This window comes from Neofelis nebulosa, chromosome 1 (assembly GCF_028018385.1).
Source record: "Neofelis nebulosa isolate mNeoNeb1 chromosome 1, mNeoNeb1.pri, whole genome shotgun sequence".
In the NCBI taxonomy this organism is placed as follows: domain Eukaryota; kingdom Metazoa; phylum Chordata; class Mammalia; order Carnivora; family Felidae; genus Neofelis; species Neofelis nebulosa.
In genome coordinates this window covers 224,198,176-224,219,823 of record NC_080782.1, presented here as the reverse complement: position 1 = coordinate 224,219,823, position 21,648 = coordinate 224,198,176, and the positions used below count along the sequence as shown (strand labels likewise).

Sequence of the window (21,648 nt, the reverse complement as noted above, 5' to 3'; positions counted from 1 at the left end):
TTACTGTGGTGAAGCAGCAAAGATCAAAAATAGGACCAGAAATAAGTTGAACCATCCTAAGGAGGATGCCACCATTAAGATGCTTCCTCCCCTTAGAACTGGCCTGCGAAATCCACATGACAGGGACTTTCACCAAGTCTTCCCAGTGAAGAAGGAATTTTCCTTCTTGGAAATTTGGAAGTCTTGGAAAATTTCTGTTTTCCAATGGAAGATGCTGTTGTTACTAATGACAACGATGTGGAAAGTAGCCAATATCATGAAGCACTTGATATGCATGGGCACTGTTCGAAGTGCTTTATGTCTACTATGTCAGATAATCCTCACAACTCTGTAAAACAGTTATATTCTCCCCATTCTGCAGATGAGGAAACTGAAGCACAGAGAGTACAGCAACTTGTCCAGGATGACACGACTTGTGGGGAGCTGTGATTGAATTAGAGCTGTGATTAAATTCAGGCAGTCTGATTCCAGTGCCTATGGTCTTAACCTCTATATACTGTCAATGCAACAGGTGACACTAATTAACTCACTCATTAATTTCTCTGCAAATATTTACAGAGCACTTACAATTCATGGGCACTGCGCTGAGTGTCAAGGATGTAACAAAGAGTCAAGCAGATATAGTCACTGCCTTGTGGAGCTTATGCTGACTATTCATATTAATCAAGTAATCACACAAACAAGTATAAAATGGCAACTATGACAGTTGCTACAGAGGAGGGGCACTCAGTGCTATGAATACCTATAATCCAGTAATAGGAACTATTGGAAGATCAAGGAAGACCTCCCCAAGGCAATGAAACTGAAACTGAGACCTGACGGATGAGCATTAAGTGGACAAGGAGAAACGAAGCTCATTCAAGGCGGAGGCTCCATGAAAGGAAGGAAGCTGGTGAGCATAAGCAACCAAAAGTGGCCAAGGCTGAAACTCCAGAAAGGACAGCACGGAGCAAAAGGAGGATGTGGAGAATGGGACCCTGCCGGGTCACACGGGCCAAATGAGGACTCTGGGCCTGTGTACTACGAGCAAGGGAAAGCCACTAAAGTATTTGGCAGGGGATATGACAAGATCAAACATGTATTTTGAAAAGATTTTTCTAGGTCCAATATGGAAAACAGACTGCAGGAGGTAGAACGGACATGGGATGATCAGTGAGGAGGTCAACTGGGGGGTCCAAAGAGGCGAGATAAGCAGGGTGATGGGGTGGGGGAGGGTTGATAACAATGATGGTGATGATGTAGTGGAAGCTGAGAGGTATTTAGGAGGTAAAAACCAGTAAGTGATGGACTGGGCAGAGTCAACTGAAAGTCAAGCAAAGAGGAGGGAGGATGACTCCAAAGAGACCTGGCTCACACAACCGAGTGGACAGTGGTTACACTCACAGACACAGGGAATGCTGAGAAAGACCAGATATGTACAGAGGCACAGGAGTCCGATTTTGGACCCGGTGAATTGGAGGTTCCTTTGAGATATTCAATAGGAAATATGGAGGAGTGGGAATGTCAGACAAAAGGTCTGAACAGAGATAAAAAAGTTGAGAGTCATTGTCACATGGGTAGCAAACGATGCCATGACATAGGCAAGGCATCCCAGAGAGGGAAGAAATGAGAGCCTAGAAGCAACACTGAACCAAAGCTGGCCAGAGGACATCCTAGGATGAGAACAGAGACAAAACAGAAAGTAGGAGGAAAACCAGGAAAGTGCTGTTGTGGATGTACACGGAGACTACTTCAGGAAGAAACAGCAGGGCGAACTGCTGCAGGCAGGTCAGACATTATGACGACTTAAAAATGTCAGCTGGACAGGGGCCCCTGGGTGGCTCAGTTGGTTAAGCATCCATCTCTTGGTTTCGGCTCAGGTCATGATCTCACAGTTCATGAGTTCGAGCCCCAGGTCGGGCTCTGCGCTGTCAGCGCGGAGCTTGCTTGGGATTCTCTCTCTCTCACGTGAACAAATAAATTTGAAAAAAAACCCACATTTTTTTTAATTGTCCGTTGGATAGATCCACAAGATCTTTTCTAACCATTGCCAGAGTTGTTTGGGTAATGTGATGAATCTGACAGCCAGACTGCAGGGGTCTGAGTGGAGAGGGGAAATGAGGAAATGCAGGAAGGCACAACAGACAACTCTTGTGAGAAGTGTGATTATAAGGAGAGAAGAGAGACAGAACATTTGGTGAACGGGGAAGAGAGCTGTGATGTCGATGTCTCTGTTTTTCATTAAAAACAAATGGACAGACAAACAAAAGCAAACCTTAAGTGTGTTTAAAAACCAGTGAGAAGGATCCAGGGAGGAGGGAGAGGTTATTGAGACAGAAGACTAACAGAAAGTTACTTGGAATGCATTACGCTCATCAATTCCTAGCCACTGCCTTTCTGAAACACAGATATACCCCTTGATGTGGCTGATAGAAGAAGATGACCACCCTCTGAAATAGTAATACAGTGTCCTCGTAAGGCCATCCTTTGTGGCAGATAACTCCTGGAGATAGTGTAAACTGATTTCTACCATGTACTCTTACTGGGGCTCCTCAGCACCCGATTTAAAATACAGGGCAATCTGGGTGTTCTTACAGATATCCACGCTACAGGGTCAGTCTCAAGGTGGAACCAAGGAGACCTTCAGAAATTTATTATCGCAATGGAGAGGCCCCAAAATGATCTTGGGGCCAAGAATGCTCTTGTCATCTGCAGTCACTACCACTTGACAAAGTTTTGCGATAACACAGGCACTGGACAAAAGATGATAGGATTACAAGTACAGTGACATAACTGGAGGAGAGAAGCTGGTCCTTGAGACGTTCTAAGAAGGTCTGTGATCCACACAAATACTGACAACATAGTAACTCCAACAACAGTAAGTAGATTCTTTGACAAAACCACCTTCAGTGAATTATACTGTACGAATACGTACTAAGGAACTGGAATGTCAGCACCCCAGCACTCTTCCTTCAAGCTAAGCAGGAAAAAAGTTACTCTGTAAGTACAAAACTTGGAAGGCACCAGGATCTCCCCAGCAGGAGTGGCCCAACTGTATACTCCACTTGGGTACAGCTGAAATATTTTATTCATAGGCTACCTGTCATCACTGTAGAACATGACCTCACCTTTTGGGTTTGGTCCCCATAGGCTCATTACAACCCACAGTAATAAACAACTCATCCAAAATATCTCATTACATTAAAAGCTCAAATTCTTTTTTTTTTTTCCTCATCTTTTTAGCAGTGGCCAGATGCATGGAATAACACAATCTTCCAATTCATTAATGACCATCCTAGAGCAATTCCTTGTGGTTGGTCTGTCTTAGTTGTATGAAAAAAAAAAAAAAAAATTAGCCTTGTATCATAAGAAAAAAACCTGTCCAGAATCAGGGAAACCCTAGCTCTGCGACCACTATCTTAACATGTGACCTATCGATACGTCACTTAATCTAGGGGAGGGTGGCATGAGATGTAGAAGAATGAAGGTCCCTTTCAATTCTAATATTTTCTTATCTCCTCCAAGGGGATTTTGAATCATCTTCTTTTAATATCTTTGGATGCCTCTTCCTGAAGGCATCATATTGCAAATCTACAGAACTGTTTCCTAATCAACTGTTAGAACACCGTTAAGAGAAATACTGTGCATACAATCTCATCAGGTATCTTGAGTTGAACGGCGTCCTCCCCAAATTCATGGCCACCTAGAACCTCAGAATGTGACCTTACTTGGAACAAAGGTCTTTGCAGATGTAATTAGTTAAGATGAGATCATACGGGATTCGGGTGAGCTCTTAATCCAATGACTGGTGTCCTTATAAGAAGGGCACATGTAAATACAGAGACACAGAGAGGAAGGGGACGTGAAGATGGAGGCAGGGATTGCAGTGACACATCTACGACCCAAGGAACGGTGAGGATTTCCAGCAACCACCAGAAACTAGGGAAAAACAAAAAAGGATTCTCTCCTCGAACCTCCAGAAGAAGCCCTGTCAACACCTTGATGGTGGACTTACCTTTTGTCTCTAGAACTGTGAGAAAATAAATTCTGTTGTTAGAACAGTCTTAGGAAAGTAAAACACCAGGTACTGATACCCCGCAACTGGTAATGACTCCTCTTGCTCTCATGGCAAATACACGAGGACTAGTAAGATGCTACCACACCTCAGACCATCTGAAAATGGTAAAACTGAACTTGGGGAGTTCAAGATCCTGGTTTCAGATGACAAAAACAGCTCTGATGACTCTTCGGTTTCCTTCCAGTGGATGCCAAGTATTACACTTTCAAAAAGGTAATTGCTCCTTTTATTTGAAAAAAGTAACATCCTCTCTCGCAGAAACTACATTCCTCTCCCTTGAAGCTACTGGCCTTCTGCAAGGGGACACTTTTTGCTTCCCCGTGGCAACAAGACTCCTTGCTTCAGTGATTACTGTGACCTGTTATCCAGATTCCCTATCTATGAGATTCTGCCAAGCCCTACACCACATACCATGTGAAGCAGTTTCAGAATATACCATCTAGGGAATAAATACTGGTGACCACAGAGCAATGCTCTTGTAAAGCTGTTAATTTAATCGGTAGGATAGGAGTCTCTAAATAATAGGAAATGATGTGAGAAGGCATTTCCTTCAACAATCCCAAAAGTTCAACAGGGCCCTAATCTTAGCGGAAAAATGAGGCAATGCCAGATTTATGAACAGCACATTTTTGGGGCTCACAAACTGTCAAGAACATGTTGTGTTTCTGCTTGTTTCTTAGTGGTTTGCTTATTGCATCTCTGTTTACGAATTTCAAGAAGCAGAGTATGGACATCAAATTCTTCCATATGCCCCAAGCAGTCATGTAAGGAGGATTCGCTCACACTGTGTCAACCGTTGAGAGCAATTTACCTTGCTGGTTACGTGCCCGGCTTTGGTGTTAGCATCCTGATGACATAAATCGAAATGCCTTTCTTCCCTCATTCGACATTTTACAAAGCGACATTTTACAGTGGTCTAGCAACTCTGTGAGGACACAGACTGAAGCTGACGTGGGCTCTGCCTTCAGGCAGTTCACAGTCTAGTGAAGGACACAGTCTCACCAACAAATGAGACAACATGCCCAAGGGCACTCAGGAAATGGAAATACAGTCGCCTACTGGGGAAGAACAACGGGCAGGGAATGGAAAGCCTTCAGCAGGAATTCTTTATGGACACAGAAGTGGCTCCGGGGCAGTGGTGTGGGATGAGGAGAAAGCCCAGGCTTCACAGGCCCACCCAGATCCCAGCTCTGCTGAGCGCTGCTTCCTGGCTAAGTAAGCTGGAGAAGGTGTCTGAACTCTCCAGGCCTCGGTGTCCTTATCTGAGGAGTGTCCCCCCTCCGATTACTGTGCTGCTGGAATGAGGCGACGTATGGAAGGCGGAGTGCCTGGGACACAGTGGATGATCCATTCGTGTTGGGTTCTCTTTCCCTTTTCATTCCCTCGAGCAACCATGGGAACTAGCAGTAATACGTACTACGGGAACATCATAACCACAAGAACTATCAAAACAACAGCAACAAATCCATACATGGTCGGTATTGTGTTTTTTGTACAATAGTCACTATCTTGAATGCTACTCATTATACAGATCAATCTTTTCTTCTCATCCCAAACTTACCATAAACACATATATGAAAACACTCTTCAGAGAACAGAGATTTATCATTTAGGGGCTTTGTCCAAAAACAAACAAACAACCTTCAATAAGTATGCATTTATCTGGCGAGATTTCAATAAAAACTCCGGCTGAAGCAGATAGTATATGTATTTCCCAAAACTGGCATATATACTTGGCTATGACTACAGCCATTATTCAGTAGGGTCGGTGAGCATCAGCTCAAGGAAGACCTTTCATATCTGCGCGGATGTTTCCTCAGCCGCTATCCTCTCTGAATACCTTAGAGAGTCTTCCAGTGGTGCTGGAGGGAGAGCTTCCCCGTTAGGGATCCAGCGTCTTCATAATTTAACCACCCACCCTGAGCCAGGCCTTCACGACCAAACCCCATCCACCTTGTATACTTTATACTCCACTCCTCAAACTGGGTCACTTCTGTCCAAACATTCCCTGCCCTCTCTTACTGCCCTGTTTTTGCCTCCTATGCCATTCACCTTGCCTGAAGTACCTTACCTTCCGATCTTCAGACAATGAAATCCTAGCCCAGTTCCTAAACCCAGCTCACATCCAGTCTCCACAGAGCTGACCCGGACCATTACCTCCCACCCTCTCCTGATCTCACTGTCCTGACAACATCACACTCACTGGTGTCCCACTGCTGGGCTGTTTTTGTTTTTGTTTTTTTATTCTGACTTATTTCATACCTTCACTCTTCATTTTTTCCCAACCAAATAAGCTTTTTGAGACTAGGAGCCACAGGTTAGAATCGAGCATAATTCTTTCACACATTATTGATATTAAAATTTATTTGTGGGCCGGCTAGAATACATGAGGCACCGTAATGAAAAATTTCAAACTCCTACTTCAGCACTTAAAGTGGTTTGCACAATATGACTGACTTCTTTTGACATTAAAACAGATGACATTTCTGAAAACTCAAGATGAATTAAACTATCGGCATAACATTTTCCCCTGCAGAAGGAAATTCCGTTGCAACAAATATTTTGAAAGCAACAGAATTATACAAATAAAGTACCTCAGACTTTAAGCAGGTACTTATTACAGCCAGCTATATCAAATAATGTTTGTACGCTAGTCAACAACTTATTGAACAAATTATTCATCGAGTCCCTAATTTGTACAAGGAACCATACCGAGAGCCTCTGGGACGGGAGAGGAATAAAAGACAGGCCAAGTCCTCAACACTCAACACTTTAACGGAGAAGACAGACTTTAAAACTTTTATAAAACAAGGTGAAAAAAGCACTACAATATAGCTAACCTGCTGAGTAATGTGTGCGATTAATTTCACTTGGTGGGGCTTAGGAACCATCCGTCAAAACAAAACAAAACAAAACCAAAAAAGGAAAAGAGGACACTGGAACGAGGCACTGAGAGATAACTGGGACTCTGTAGACCAAGATGGCAGAAGGGGGGTCCGGGTTATAAGATTAGCAAGAGCAAAATGGACAGACATGGAAACACACCCTCAACCATCCTTGCTTCTCTCAGTTGGTGATGTAACCTGCTACCTCATGAGAAATCGAAATGGCCCTTCCCCTCCTGTATCTCCCAACTGTGTCTGCCTTCTGCTCTCTCTCGACAGCTTCCTCACTCTTCACCAAAGCTAAATTCTCCTAGCCGTTCAGGCCCCTCCGGCTGCTGTCTAATGTCTCATCTTGTGGCAGGCTCACCCTCCCTCTCTTTCCCTTTGTGGACAAGTGTCTGAAAGAATGGTCTCCATTGTCTCTACTCCATTTCTTTTTTTTTTTTTTTTAATTTTTTTTTAACGTTTTATTTATTTTTGAGACAGGGAGAGACAGAGCATGAACAGGGGAGGGTCAGAGAGAGGGAGACACAGAATCTGAAACAGGCTCCAGGCTCTGAGCTGTCAGCACAGAGCCTGACGCGGGGCTCGAACTCACGGACCGCGAGATCATGACCTGAGCCAAAGTCGGCCGCTTAACCGACTGAGCCACCCAGGCGCCCCTGTCTCTACTCCATTTCTAATTCACTCAGTTACATAAGGTTAACTGCCTCTTGAATCTTTTTTACCCAGTAAAATAAAGACAAACAAGGATATGCTTTCTGATTTCCTCCTTTAAAATAAGTTAACCAATAATAATAATAAGTTAACCAATATTTTTAAAAAACTTATTTGCTATATTCAGGAAACAGAGAATGTATAGTCTCTGCATAGGATTTCTCATGTCCAGAAAGTAAACTATTATGCAGCTGAGACTCTGTGTAAGTATTTTCAGTGAAGAAGCTGTTATTGTCATGACCTTAAACAATCCCTTCTCTCCATGTGCCTTTCCCTAACTCAGCTCTTCACGGTTCTGCCGATGAGAATAGGTAGGGTAGACAACTCCTCCTCTTCAAAAGCATAAAACAGGCACTTTTAAGGAAATGATGTCATACTAGCTGGGTCCTCCATCTTTTCTAGAAGATCGGGGTACAGTAAGGTTTGGTTATCTCCACGCCATACTGACACACCTACAGAGGCAGCCCAGTCTGGCCCGTGATTTATGTTCTGTTTCACTGGCAGTTTCATTTACTAAAGGAATAATGGCTGAGGTGGTCTCGCCTCTTATATACAATAAATAGCCAGAACTCTCCATAACTTACTTTGCTCACCTTTCTTGCCTTCAAAGCCAAATTTATCGGCACCCATTAGCCACCTACACAGATTTCAAAAAATGCAAAGACTCACCCATATGTTATATACATGTCCGTCTTCATGGACAGTGAGTGTTACATACACTAGTCCATGAACTGTTGGACAATATATAGATCTGAGCTCATCTTTGCAGATTTCCTTTGTAGTGAACACTTCAGTTCACTGAACAATCCAGTTACCCCCCACTTCATCTTTTAAAAATAAATTTATCCCCCACATACCCCACTTTTTAAAAATAACTCTCCTTAAAGCAGACGAAGTTCTGTAGCATGCACTTCTCTTCTGTCCTCCTACAGAACAGTTTACAGACCTAGCAAATGCATTGGATATGATAGAAATTCCAGAAAATATTTGTCAACAGGCAGCTTTATGTTTAAAAATATTGTTAAAATTTCCATAAAGGTCACCGAACAAATGTTTTGACGAAGACCAAATGGAAAATTTCAGGCCCACCTCTTCAGACCCCTTGTAAGAATCAGGTTAAGATTACAGATGGAAACCCACAGTCCATATGTCTAAATATTTAAAAGTTATGTATCAAGTTAAACTATTAAATAAAATATGGTCTCTTCCTCCAATCTTGACAAATATACCTTAAACCACCTGGAGGTACAGGAACAAATTCAGAATTTTTAGACTCCTTGAAGTTTTACAATATAGTACAAGCTCTAAGCTGTCTGGGGTCAGGAAAATGCCAGTCGGGGTACTCAGAACATGGGGGTGGCTGGAGTGAGGGCATAAGCTGGACACACCCCCTGGATCCCTCAGGTCCTTCATCCTGTGGGGAAATGTGGCCAGAATAGGCTCCTCTAATTCACAGGTCCTAAAGCAGGGCCTCTCTTGCTGGAACTGAAGGAAATACTGGGTAATTTACCAAACTGGAGAGTTTACCAGATCTGTCTTGTTACACTTAGTTAATACACTAGCTGAAACTAAATATATAAAAAGATGATAAAGTAAGTAGTAAAGCCTGAAATTCCAATCCCTAATCACTTCAGCTCCCTCAAGCTCTATAATAAAAGAGTGTAATATTTATCTGAATCTACCCTACAGCCTAATGTAGATTCTGTGCCTTCTTTACAAATTTATACAGTTGACAGAACTCCATTCACACACTAGAGGGAGTTAAGACAAGAGGGAGCAAAAGAAGAGAGAAAGGAGAAAAACATCAAGTATCAAAGATCAGACATGCAGGTCTAAGAAGACATTTCCCTTGTGCTGTCACTTGTCTGAGGAAGCATATGACACCATGATTAACCATCTGACCAAAGCTGCGAGTATCACAGACTGCTGTCACTAGCACACAGATTCATGTAGTTCATTCACTGGCCTCATAAAGCTCCTATTCTAGCCACTGTGTCCACGGGAAGGCAAGCTCAACCTTGTCAACTCCAACTGAGACTACACAGACTCTCCCTACACCTTGCCATGATCTGCCGCGCTGCACTTTCCACTTCACTTCGCAAGAACATTAATTTGTTAATTTGCAAAAAACTAACAAATAACTCTCATCACAATACATATATACGCACTCCACAAGAAGGGAAGTATTTCAACTGGAAATCTTATTTATGTGTACTTACTGAGATTGTACCATTGTCTAGACCTATGGACAGTCTTCTTGTTTCCGGGTTAAAAGACATGCATGAACATGGAGCTGAAAGAAATGAACATGTTGATGAAATTAACAAAATGATGATTCTCATCGATTCAGGAGCGACTAACTAGCTAAAAGCGTGTGGCTATTTTTTCCCCACGATTTCCTGAAAAACAGTTCATTTAACGCCCACTCACCGAAAAATAAAAACAGTAATTTTACACCAACCCCTAGTTTTTCAGTTATCCTTTTAATGAATATAACAAGTAAGATGTTCTCAAACTGGACTAGTTCCAATGGGCTCAGTCTCGGCTGTTCTATCAGTATCGAGTCTAAATTTGCTTGACTAGGTTACCAATATTTTGTACTGTGTACTCCCTCTGTTACCCGTCTATCTCTTCCACTCACACCCTATCTTTAATAGAAACAAGCTCAACCAGGGGGAAAAAAAGAGACCTTATAATTCCCTCCTCCCCGCCCCCCCATATACACACTAGTATAGAAGTCTATTTTTTTATTTAGAATTGACTCAGGGCATGTGGACTAACAGAAGTTTTTTACTCTCAGCATTCAAGGCTGCTAACTGAAAAAAGACTGAGGATCTGTCTCAATTTAAGAGAGAACCAACTGCGCACAGGGCCAGGCTCTGTAGAAAAGAAATCCGGTCTGGGCAGGGCCTCCCTGTGCTGCAAAATTGGCTACTACCTGAGTATACCTGAGCCCAAGTAAACTAAGCATACTTGGAAGCCAATGTGGCCAAGAAGTGCTTGCTCAACAGTCGGCATCCGGGTTCCTACACTGGCTCGTAAGAATGGGGCCTGTTGACAATTTATCCTACACTGAAATCGCTGTTGTGCAAATGAGTCCAACACCAATTCTTAAATTTCTCCCCGACCTTCACAGTGGCCCTGCTCATCATCAAATCGTATTCAGCCTCAAATATTTTTATTCCTACTTTTTACAGTTATGGTTAGACGTCGTACTCAAGGTCATACAGGGAAAAAAAATTGGAGAAGGTTCAAAGACATAATTCATATACACAGTCCCATTTTGAAATATGTAACTTAGATTATCTCGAAACTAAATTCTAAAAGAATTTCAAGTTCTACTAACAGAGCTACTTCATGAACACATCACTTAGTAACATTTTTTTCGTTCTCTATAAAAGGACCCTGAACAACAGAAAAGATCTTCCAAACTACAAGTGTTTATTTTCTAGTTTTTAATGATATGTTCAGAAAATAGAAACACAAAAAAATCATCCCCACACACACAACCTCCACCAGTACAACAGAGAATCTTCTCTCTGATTAGCCACAAAATTAAACTAGATTCCCAAAAGTACACTGCTGAAAAAAGTAGTCAAATGATATTTAATGTGCTGCCCTAGGAAAGTCATCCTTACTCTAAGCCCATGGCCCGTGAAATATGTTGGCACAATTTCTAGACAGGTGCTAACATGCCAGGTCTTATAGCCTGTAACACGCGTGCAGAATTAAAACTAATGATTTCATGGAAAATCATGTTAGCTGAAAAGAACAAAAAAATATATGTTGTTACTACAACTACATAAAGTACATAGACACCTAAAAACATACATGGAAAAATGAAACGGTTTTTGTGTTTGTGTGACACGTTCGTTTTTTAAAAAATATTTTTAATGTTTATTTTTGAGAGAGAGAGAAAAAAAGAATGAGTGGGGGAGGGGCAGAAAGAGAAGGAGTCACAAAACCCAAAGCAGGCTCCAGGCTCTGAGCTGTCAGCACAGAGCCCAAGGTGGGACTCAAACTCACGAACGGCGAGATCATGACCTGAGCTGAAGCCGGACACTTAACCAACTGAGCCACCCAGGAGCCCCCAAATTCATTTCTATAATATTGTCTTTAATCTTATTATTTCGCTATTCCTCTTGAAAGTTTTAAATATCTAATGGCTTATTAAGATATGGGCATGAACATATGAAGCAAAACTTAATTGCAGCCCAAAGGGCTGTAAACTAGTCAAGAATAACCTCATCACTTAGCTGCCCGCCTGACCATAGAAAAGTCTTTTCTGTGTGATTTCCTCCAAAGTTCATATCTGTTTATGGAACAGTTAGAAAACCCACTGATCTCTGAATGTGATTTAAAAGACTTTTTAACAGCACTGCACAGGCTACCCTGACATCTACATTGCTATTTCTTTATTCCTGGATTTCTTATCCCCTTTATTAAATTTCTTGTTATTCTTTTTTTTTTTTTTTTTTTTTAGTGTTTATTTTGGGGGGGGGGGGGGGAGTGCAAGCAGGGGAGATCATGACCTGAGCCGAGATCAAGACTGAGCCACCCAGGTGCCCCTTGTTATTCTTTTAATGAGAATTTAGAATGCTTACTATGTTCCAGGCATATGATACAATTATATATAAGGTATCAGAGCTGTCATCAAGGAATTTATAGACTGTGACACCAACCATGTATAGGAACTGTTAAACCCATCCCAATGTCACCACTATGGTCCAAATCACTTTATGTTCACAGTAAGAAACACCACCAGAATTCAAAAGGAAAAGACCTTTCTCATAAAGTCCCATAAACAAAATAAATTTAGAAATCCTGTTGTTCTAGAACCCATATGCTTGAACCCAAGATGGTTCTAGACAGCGGAATGCCAGAGCTAAAGAGCACTAGCTTCTGGGTGCCCCCCCAAAGACAAAACCACTTCTTCGAGGGGGGCATTATTAGTAAAACACCAAGCAGACCTGTGGGAGGGCAAGGGGAGTGTTTACAGAAAGACTTTTGGCAGGTGAACCTTATGATGCTCCTCAAACCATTTCCGAACCGTGATACTCTCACAGCAAAAGGCCCTGGGTTGATTACCCATAGGCCCTGGCAGGACCAAGGAGGCAGGGAGTGAACTGAAAAGAATACTGATGGCTATATTTGTTGTGACAATAAATGTCTTTCCTTTTGGGAAACGGGGGAGTACACAGATTGACACAGATATCCTTCTAACTTCAACTCACCAGAGATTAACAAAAAAAGCAACCTCTGAAAGACTGGTGTTACGACCCATTCAAAATGGGCTCTTATCCGTGCAAGGAAATATCAAAGGGGTAAAACTGTCTGGGGAAGGATAATAAGACACAGTCAATTCTGGCCAAATGGTAAAAGGAATCCCCCAGCAGGAAGAATTAGGAAGACACAAATAAAATATGATTTAAGCACAATATTTGTAGCTGGGTTGCAAAAATGTGATGTTTCACAAATAAGAATTCAGCTTTAAATGATGTGAAACTAATAATTCATAAGTCAATAAGGAAATAATTGCTCTATCTGATGGTTGAAAGTTGAGGTCAGAGACGAAATGGCCGAGAGACTTCTATATGCCCACCTTGCACTGGCTTTCTCCAAAGGCTCAGTGAAATGTCTGACCAGACCCATAAAATTAAAATACAGTCCCTCCACTGACCACCTCCATCAAAACTGCATCCTCGAACTCTAGATGAGATAAACACACCATGATACAAGACATGAAGATATATTTACTTCCTCCACCTTTAAGTGTTTCCCCACGAGAAAGGATAACCACACTTCGTAAGCTTTGTGGGGTGACCCCCCATCTGCCAAGGCCTCCCATATACATCATCTGTATGTGGTTTGCCTGGGACTGCTCCTACACAAACCCAATAAGTGAAAATCAAGGCCTTGCCACTGGTCTGTTGATGTTCTATCATTAGCTTCCTATTCCCCCCACCCCCCCCACACACACACATTTCTATTAAAACCTAAGGGAAAAAAATGCCCACAGTTTATTTCTCAATAAAATAGTACAAGAATTCATTTCCATGCTATCTGATTAAGACTTGCCACCCCTCTTTGCTGTTTCAGACTGAGGACAGACAGAAGAAGTGTATTTGGCAGAATTTTAGGAAGCAAGATAATAAAAGGTACAAAGAAGATGGAAAAGAAATTTGTGCAGGCCTGTGAGTACTGAAAAATAATAATCTCTTATGTAAGTACCAGGACTTTAGACCTTGATGGCTTGTTAATACCTTATTTTAAAAATTAAACACTTTCATAATATCGAGCATTTTTAAAATGAAATCTTTGTAATTTCAGGCAGGTAGTCAGCTTAAGGTTTAGGGAAAACTAAAATAAAGAGAAACCCCAGTCTGGGTGATTATATTAATGACCATATAATTTGAAGGAGGAAAAGCTCAAGAGATATAAGCCCTAGACAAAGGAAACTCAAGAATCCCACATCAACCTCAACAGAATCAGTAATTAAGTGGATTACGGAGAAACTGGCTACTTGTATTTCTAATACTTTTACCCCTCAAGTGGTCTCAAAAAGTATATTTATTGCTCCTACTTTTTATTTTATTTTTTTTTAATTTTTTTTAACGTTTATTTATTTTTGAGACAGAGAGAGACAGAGCATGAACAGGGGAGGGGCAGAGAGAGAGGGAGACAGAGAATCAGAAGCAGGCCCCAGGCTCTGAGCTGTCAGCACAGAGCCCGACGTGGGGCTCGAACTCACGGACCGTGAGATCATGACCTGAGCCGAAGTCGGTCGCTTAACCGACCGAGCCACCCAGGCGCCCCTTGCTCCTACTTTTTAAAAGGAGTATATATAGTTGAGAGAAGGCATTCTCAAAATACTCCTACTGGGGGGAAAGTTACCTATTTTCTGTTATTTATACCTAGAACTCCTTCATTTTGTGGCTGATTTATTTTCTGTCCTTTGCTTATTGGTTGACCTTTGCTCAAATAAACACAAGTTTCTCTGAAGGTTGAGCTGCGGATTTCCAGCACACTGAGCGCTGTACAACGGCAAAGGCACTGCTCGTCAGCCCACACTGATCTTCACGGGATGTTCCAGTGGTCACTTGGAAACTAAACAAACAGCGGCACTTCCATGAGCAGAACTTCAGGTGTTAAACACACCCTGATCAAGTCAGACATTGGGATCCTCCAATAAGAGGACTTCCAGGAGCACCCCACCACTGCACAGCAGAGATCTCACCCACAGACACGATCTCCTTCCGTCCTGGTTGTCACAACTCAGTATTTATTAGGTTTATAATGCTCAACCGTGTTTTACTTAATATATTAAGAACACGTAGATGTAGGACTTCAACTGCCTAGCATTAAAAAGCATTTTTCATTTCAATCAACTATTTTAGGCACTCTACTCAAATTAAACCCCTTGTTTTCTTTTAATTTAGTCTGGGTAACATCAGCAAAATCACAGTGACTTATCAGTGGTCATTTTTTCTCTCCGACAAGTTTTAAGTTATCACTACAAGTTTAAGATCTAAGTACAGTAAATTTTAAAATACTCTGTCATATGAAAATCAAACAAGAGTATGCTAAGTAAATGTTGTAATTATTCAGATTAATTGACATCTGTTATCTTTAGCTTAGATAATCCACATTTTCATTTCCATTAAAAATCAGAAGTTCCTTAAGCACATTTTCTTCTTAGTAAGTACAGAACTAAAATATCAGATTACATAATTATTTTTGAAAATGTAAATAGTAAAAACAGTAAACTGGTTTTACATGTGGTTCTATAATACAACCTACACCGAAAGAAACCAAGAAAGGAACCAAGGAGTAAATTGAAATAAGGTATAAAATATTAGGATGAGCACTTCCCAATTATACCCAAATCCCCTAGTCCGCCAAGAAAGTCCCTTGATGGAGTTAAAGATGTTGTCTAAAAGTCACCAAAATAATCACTACCTGATAAAAACAGAACTTCATTATTTTAAATTCATTATTTTAAATACCTTTCAACCACTAATCTATCCATATGGATTTGGCCCCAAAACTCTAATAAACCCAGAAGACGTGGGACAACGCACAACGAGCTCCATACAAAGTCTTAAATTACAGAAAGTTCTCCTTTGACCAATGGGCAAATGGACATTTGCAATATACATACAAAATAAGTCATTTCCATCCTAGGTATAAAGCATATGAACATATTAATCATTCTAATTTTCTAAAGCCTCAATTTCAAGTTATCTGTCGCTGCAGGACTGAAGTCCCAACACACAGGAAAAGGAAGCCAATCCAGCCACAACCTCACAAATCCCCGTTGGGTTAAGATCAGCAATAACAGTATATATATTGCTAAATACCAAGAACCTGAAAGTGCAAATTACTTATTTAATACATCTCATAACCAAAAACGTTTTTGCAAATCTGAGATCAAAGGAAATGACAGTGTATTCACCGGGCTTCAGAGTAGAGAAAAATGTACAGGACTTGCCTGAAGTGACTCAGCAAATTGGTATCAAAAACGAAAATCAAATTCCAGTTTCCCACCCTGGCACAGGTTCTAACCTACAAGCTATTTTGAAAACATTAAAAAAAATACATATTTTTGGGTGAATTTAAGGTAAATAGTATGTCTATGTCCAAACTTCATCTCTCTGTTTGTTTTAACTAATAAGATAATTCATTTAATGCATTCCCCACCTCATTTCACAAAGAATTTGAAGAGACTTTAAAAGTAGATACAATAAAACCAAATCATAGAAATAAGCAAAAAGTCATGACAAGGAAAACAGGTGTAAGAACAGAAAGAAAATTGGAATAAAGATCTGTTGGCAAACGATAGGTTCCATGTGTCACATTATCCATAAGGACCATGAATCGGGTCCTTAGAGCTGTCCCTCCCAACCTTTTTCACCTCATGATATACAGAAAACTAGATCTGAACAGCCACTGGAATAAATGGAAGAGATTCCTACAGCCCAGACAACTGGATTTCCCCTGCGCAGCTAAGGAGACCAGTTCTCAGGGTCTGTAATCCATTTGGATGATCCCAACATGATCCAGCACATGGACTGGTAATTTCTGTCTTAGAGAAAGCAAAGGGTTTCTGGCCCTCTTAGCGCTTCTTCAAAGGAGCACTGAGCATTACAGTAGACAATTTCTTCAAAAACAGCCATAAAGCATTGCATATATGCACACACCAGTGTGAGCCGAGGGCACGTAGAATGAAGGCATTTCTGCAGAGGGCTAACACAAAGTGGGAAAACTGTATCAATGAACAATCAGAACGAGGGGGCCCCAGCACAACTCCAGATTGGGCAAATGCCATCCCGCCACGCCAAGGCAGAGAGCTGGAAAAATAGGTCATTTTATTTCCGTGTTAGGTGTGCCTTTTATTTGTATTTATCTTTGATAAACTGTCTGTTTTGCTTTGGGGACAAATTCATAAGCGCTTAGGAGCCAAAGTAAATTTCATCTGCCCTGGCAACTATAGAACCCACAGAGGTTTCCAATTGTCCAACACACCCTCAGTCCTGAGGCTCTGGGCCTCTCAACCTCCTATTCACCACATCTTTGGCAGCTGAACTGCTTTACCTATTCTGCATGCCCAAGGGGGAAAGCTGGCAATAGAGGCTCAGACACGATACCCAATACTTTAATCGAGTAAGCGAAATCTCAAACACCTGCCACTTTGGCTCCTGTTTGAGATTTCTCTCCTCCACCCCTCTGTCTGACCCCATGAATGGCAAACCTAGTTAAAAAAGTAAATCTAAAATAACTCAACCATGAAAATGGGAATACCTATGCTTTTCATTCTTTGTTTTGTTTTTCCTGCTGTAGAGAGATGCAAAGGCAGGGGTTGAAATGGTATCTACTAGAAGCCTGGAACAGATAATCACTAATGGCTACAACTGAAACCTCAACTCTACACCCTCAGAAAGGCCCCTCTCCGGTTTCCAAGCTCAAGCAGGTCCCAGTTGGGCACAGGGTAATTTGATCTTGTCACAGGCAATAAGCAGCTATTACAGGAGATACATCAAGAGGATGTTATTTTCTGGAAGAATATTAGATAAGGAAAGGCTCTTATTTCTCACTCATCCATAAAAATCGGCACATAGGAAACTACACAACAAGTCACCAGTCACCCCAAATTCTCTAGAGACGGCAGGGTTTTAAATGGACTTCCTTCTGGGAACCTTTGTGAGCATGTTTCCATTACACCTGCTTCTTGTGACAACACTCACCACACAGCATGAGTGGGGCTTATTTTAGGTCTGCCTTCCCCACCGTACACACCATGAAGACGGGAATCATCTGCCCTATCTCGCCACTATATTCTTGGGACGTTGCACGGTGTTTAGTATGGCAGAAACATTTAAAATTTGTTGAATAAGCTGTCCAAAGAAATTAAATGGAATAAATATTTCTCTCTGCTTTTTTTCTTTACTCACCCTCACTTTTCGCAGACAATCTGCAGCTCAGCACCACAGTGGCACCAATCGGGACACGGCTCAGTCCTTTCTCTTTAAAGATCATAGAGATCCAGGAGAAACTGAACGGACAGGAATTCGGAGGTATACGATCTGGGCTAGGCTGAGTTAGATACTTGCAGTTAGGAGTGACGGAAACCCACTGGAGTGAAAGGAAGCACTAATGAATGTATCCAGTAAAAGAGGGAATCTCTTGAACTCAAAGGCAGAAGCAGAGCCCGGGTTCTGGAGGGGAGGAGGAGAAAAGCCTCAGGCGTCATCTGTTTAGGCTTCTCTCTCTCTTGAGCCTAGTGGTCCTTCCTCCCTGATTCATACTTCCTTCTAAGCGGATCAGCTTTCACTGTTGAGCTGGGTCTACATATTCCCAGCTCAAGGGACCAGCCAAGGCTGAAACTTAGCATTTCCTACTCCAAATTCTAAATTCTGGGAAAATCAGGTTGGCTCAGGAGCAAACAGCCTTAACCAGGCAAGTCTGGCCTCTCCTCATTCCCTCCTAAAGGGGAAGTCAGAGCTTCTCAGAAAAGATCGGGTCTGAGGACACCCCCAAAGCACGATGTGCCTGCTCCTTACCCTTCCCTTGTGTACCACACCCCCAAGTTCATCCAGCCTTATCATAAATCCCTGCCTTTCAGGCTCTCTCCCAACCATCAAACTCTGCCTCCACTATTCATTCTTTTTCATCCAATGCCTTCCCCTTCTTCCCACCCATTAAACTTCAAATTCTTCTCGCTGCTACAGAACAGTACTATCCTACCCGGAACATGACAAATACTATATTAAATTTTAATAAATGAAATAAACGAGTAAGCCATATATTACACGTAAAGATATTTTCTTTATGTTTTCTTCTGGATTTGGAATACTACTTATTATATGCCACTATAAACACATTATATGGTCATATGTGCCTTGTGATGTCCATGTCATAGCCTCCAGACATACTGTATCTTTTTACTTATTTTGTAACTAGTACCACATAACCATTATTTAAGGACAAAACTAAGTAATCTCTTAACAAAACACCTTTCAATAGGAAGAACTGAAAAACAAACCTTTGGAAATTCAAAGCTATTTCAGGTTTTCTAAGTGTCCAAAAACATAGCATAATTCCTTATGCAACAAAATTCTGCCTCTCTCAAGTTAAATAAAACTGACTCTTGCTCAAATATTAGTTACCATGTTATCTAAGTGCATTCAACTCCTAGGAACATAAAAGCCAATTTCTGATCAATTGTGAAGAACATATAGTTCTTTTTACTTCTCCACAGTAGTGGAGTTATCCAACAATGAAAGATTATGGAAATCATCTTGACCACATGCACCTTAATTATCTGCAAACCCTGGCAACTAGCTCAGTGGCCTGGATACAGCAGGTGCACAATAAATATGTGACCCACTAGAATGTGCACTTATATCTAAGTATGTAGAAATCAATACGATACATGCATGAGGCTTTTTGTATGTGCTCATAGAATCATGTGTAAAATAGATCAGCATGTTGGCTATAATGTCAGAAGACACTCTTCTCAATGCACTTTAAAATGCATTCAGGGCGCCTGGGTGGCTCAGTCGGTTAAGCGTCCGACTTCAGCTCAGGTCACAATCTCACGGTCAGTGAGTTCGAGCCCCACGTCGGGCTCTGGGCCAATGGCTCAGAGCCTGGAGCCTGCTTCCGATTCTGTGTCTCCCTCTCTCTCTGATCCTCCCCCGTTCATGCTCTGTCTCTCTCTGTCTCAAAAATAAATAAATGTTAAAAAAATAAATAAATAAATAAATAAATAAATAAATAAAATGCATTCAAATCACCTAGGGATATCATTAAAAATGCAGATTCCGATTCTATAGATCTAGCATGGTACCCAATACTTGTATTTTTGGTAGGTTCTAGGGTGACCTTAATGCTGCTGGTTCACACACATCTTAATAGCAAAGTAATGCCCTTTCCACTCCCTTTATGGAAGGCCACAGACAAAATACACAAATAATGAAAGGGTCCTCTTTCTGAATCTCAAAGACTGTGTTCAGTCACTAGGAATATGTATGATAATGTTCTCAGGGACCTATCTGTATTATCAGATTCAAGTCTTCAATAAGTATTGATGTACTGAGCACTTTTGCCGGGTGTAGGAGCCACAGCAGCCTTTAGTCATTCACACAGCTGAATAAATGATAAAAAAGCAACGAGAGGCATCTCTGTATTCTCAGTGACATTCAAATAAAGACAGCATCACAGAATGACAGCAAAACAGGTTTAGATGTGTGTATAGGGAAGGGGGCGCATAAGCAATTGCTTAGGATCCTGTCTCCATGAGGTTCCTACTCAAGTTCATCTCAAGAAGATTCCTTGCTTACCATCCCTGAGCCCTCATCTTTCTGCCCAGGTCTGACTCTCCTCTGTCTTCATAGTCAAGGTAGTAACAGATCTCTAGAGTCAACTTCAACTTGCCAGACTACAGACCTTCCCCACTCCTCCAGTTAGATACCGTGTCAGGTTTGATGAAAAGGGAAGATCGTAGAAAAGACTGGTCATACCACTCAAAGATCAGAAAAAACAATCAATCAGAGAATTCCTTTCCCTTTCCTTCTGCCTGAGCCCTCGTCACTGCCACCGCTTAAAGAGGAAGTTCACCTAGGCCCTTTGCTGCATAAATGCTGTCTGCTGGAGGCTCAACAGGTTAAGGGGCCAATACAAGTCCTCAGAACCACAAGAAGTTTCTTCTTCCCTCATGCAGGACTGACCACTTGGTTCAGCTTTGTGGTTATCACTTGTTTGTTATAAAATTCTAAAGCCACACAAAACCTCAAAGGTAATTTGAAAATCACAGAAACCCATTATATCCTTAATAATTCATTTGTTCATAAACAAGCAAAATAGCTATTTAAGTTATTACAGCATTCTTTTGCCAGAGGCATAAACTTAATCACATCTATAATTCAGCATGAATTTATTCCGGTTGTACACCGTGGCACATACTTCTCAAACTGGGGTACCTGTATCCAGGGACAGGGTGCACGCTGTAGCAAGCCGGAGGGGACACAGGCCCAAAGGACAAACCTGAGGGATTGTTCTAGGGTGTCAGTTTTAATTAAGATTTGAAGGAGAGTCAGGGAAACGTTGAATAATATAACTAATAACAAAATTAAAGAACTATTTTATACTCAAATAAACATGGAATAGGATCCCCAAACTTCATCACTTTTTAAAGACAAAATGCCAGGCTAAAAGGATATTTCCTATTTAGAGGTGCTAGCTCTTCTGTAGGAGAACTTCTGCCAGCACACAAGTCTAAGAATCAAATCTAAGGATGTTTTATAATATATTTAAAGATTAACTATTTATCGGCACAAGGACGTATTTCTCATATAAAATCTTGAGGACATGAGGCTGACTTCTACTTAGAATGTTTCAATTGTAAGCAAGCCCTTCTGGGCACCAAATGGTCAACGCTGAATGTCTTGTATTTGAACGAATAATATAACAATAGTGCAAGAACAAATT

At 41.3% G+C, this 21,648-nt stretch overlaps 1 protein-coding gene across 1 annotated transcript in view; it reads right to left on the bottom strand.

The window, feature by feature from the left end:
• The window catches only part of WDFY2 (WD repeat and FYVE domain containing 2), a 175,874-nt gene that overhangs the window by 78,712 nt on the left and 75,514 nt on the right, over positions 1–21,648 (bottom strand). Inside the window, exon 4 of the mRNA XM_058686378.1 lies at positions 9,879–9,952. Within this exon, the coding sequence (XP_058542361.1) occupies positions 9,879–9,952 (74 nt within the window). The remainder of the gene's footprint in view (positions 1–9,878; positions 9,953–21,648) is intronic.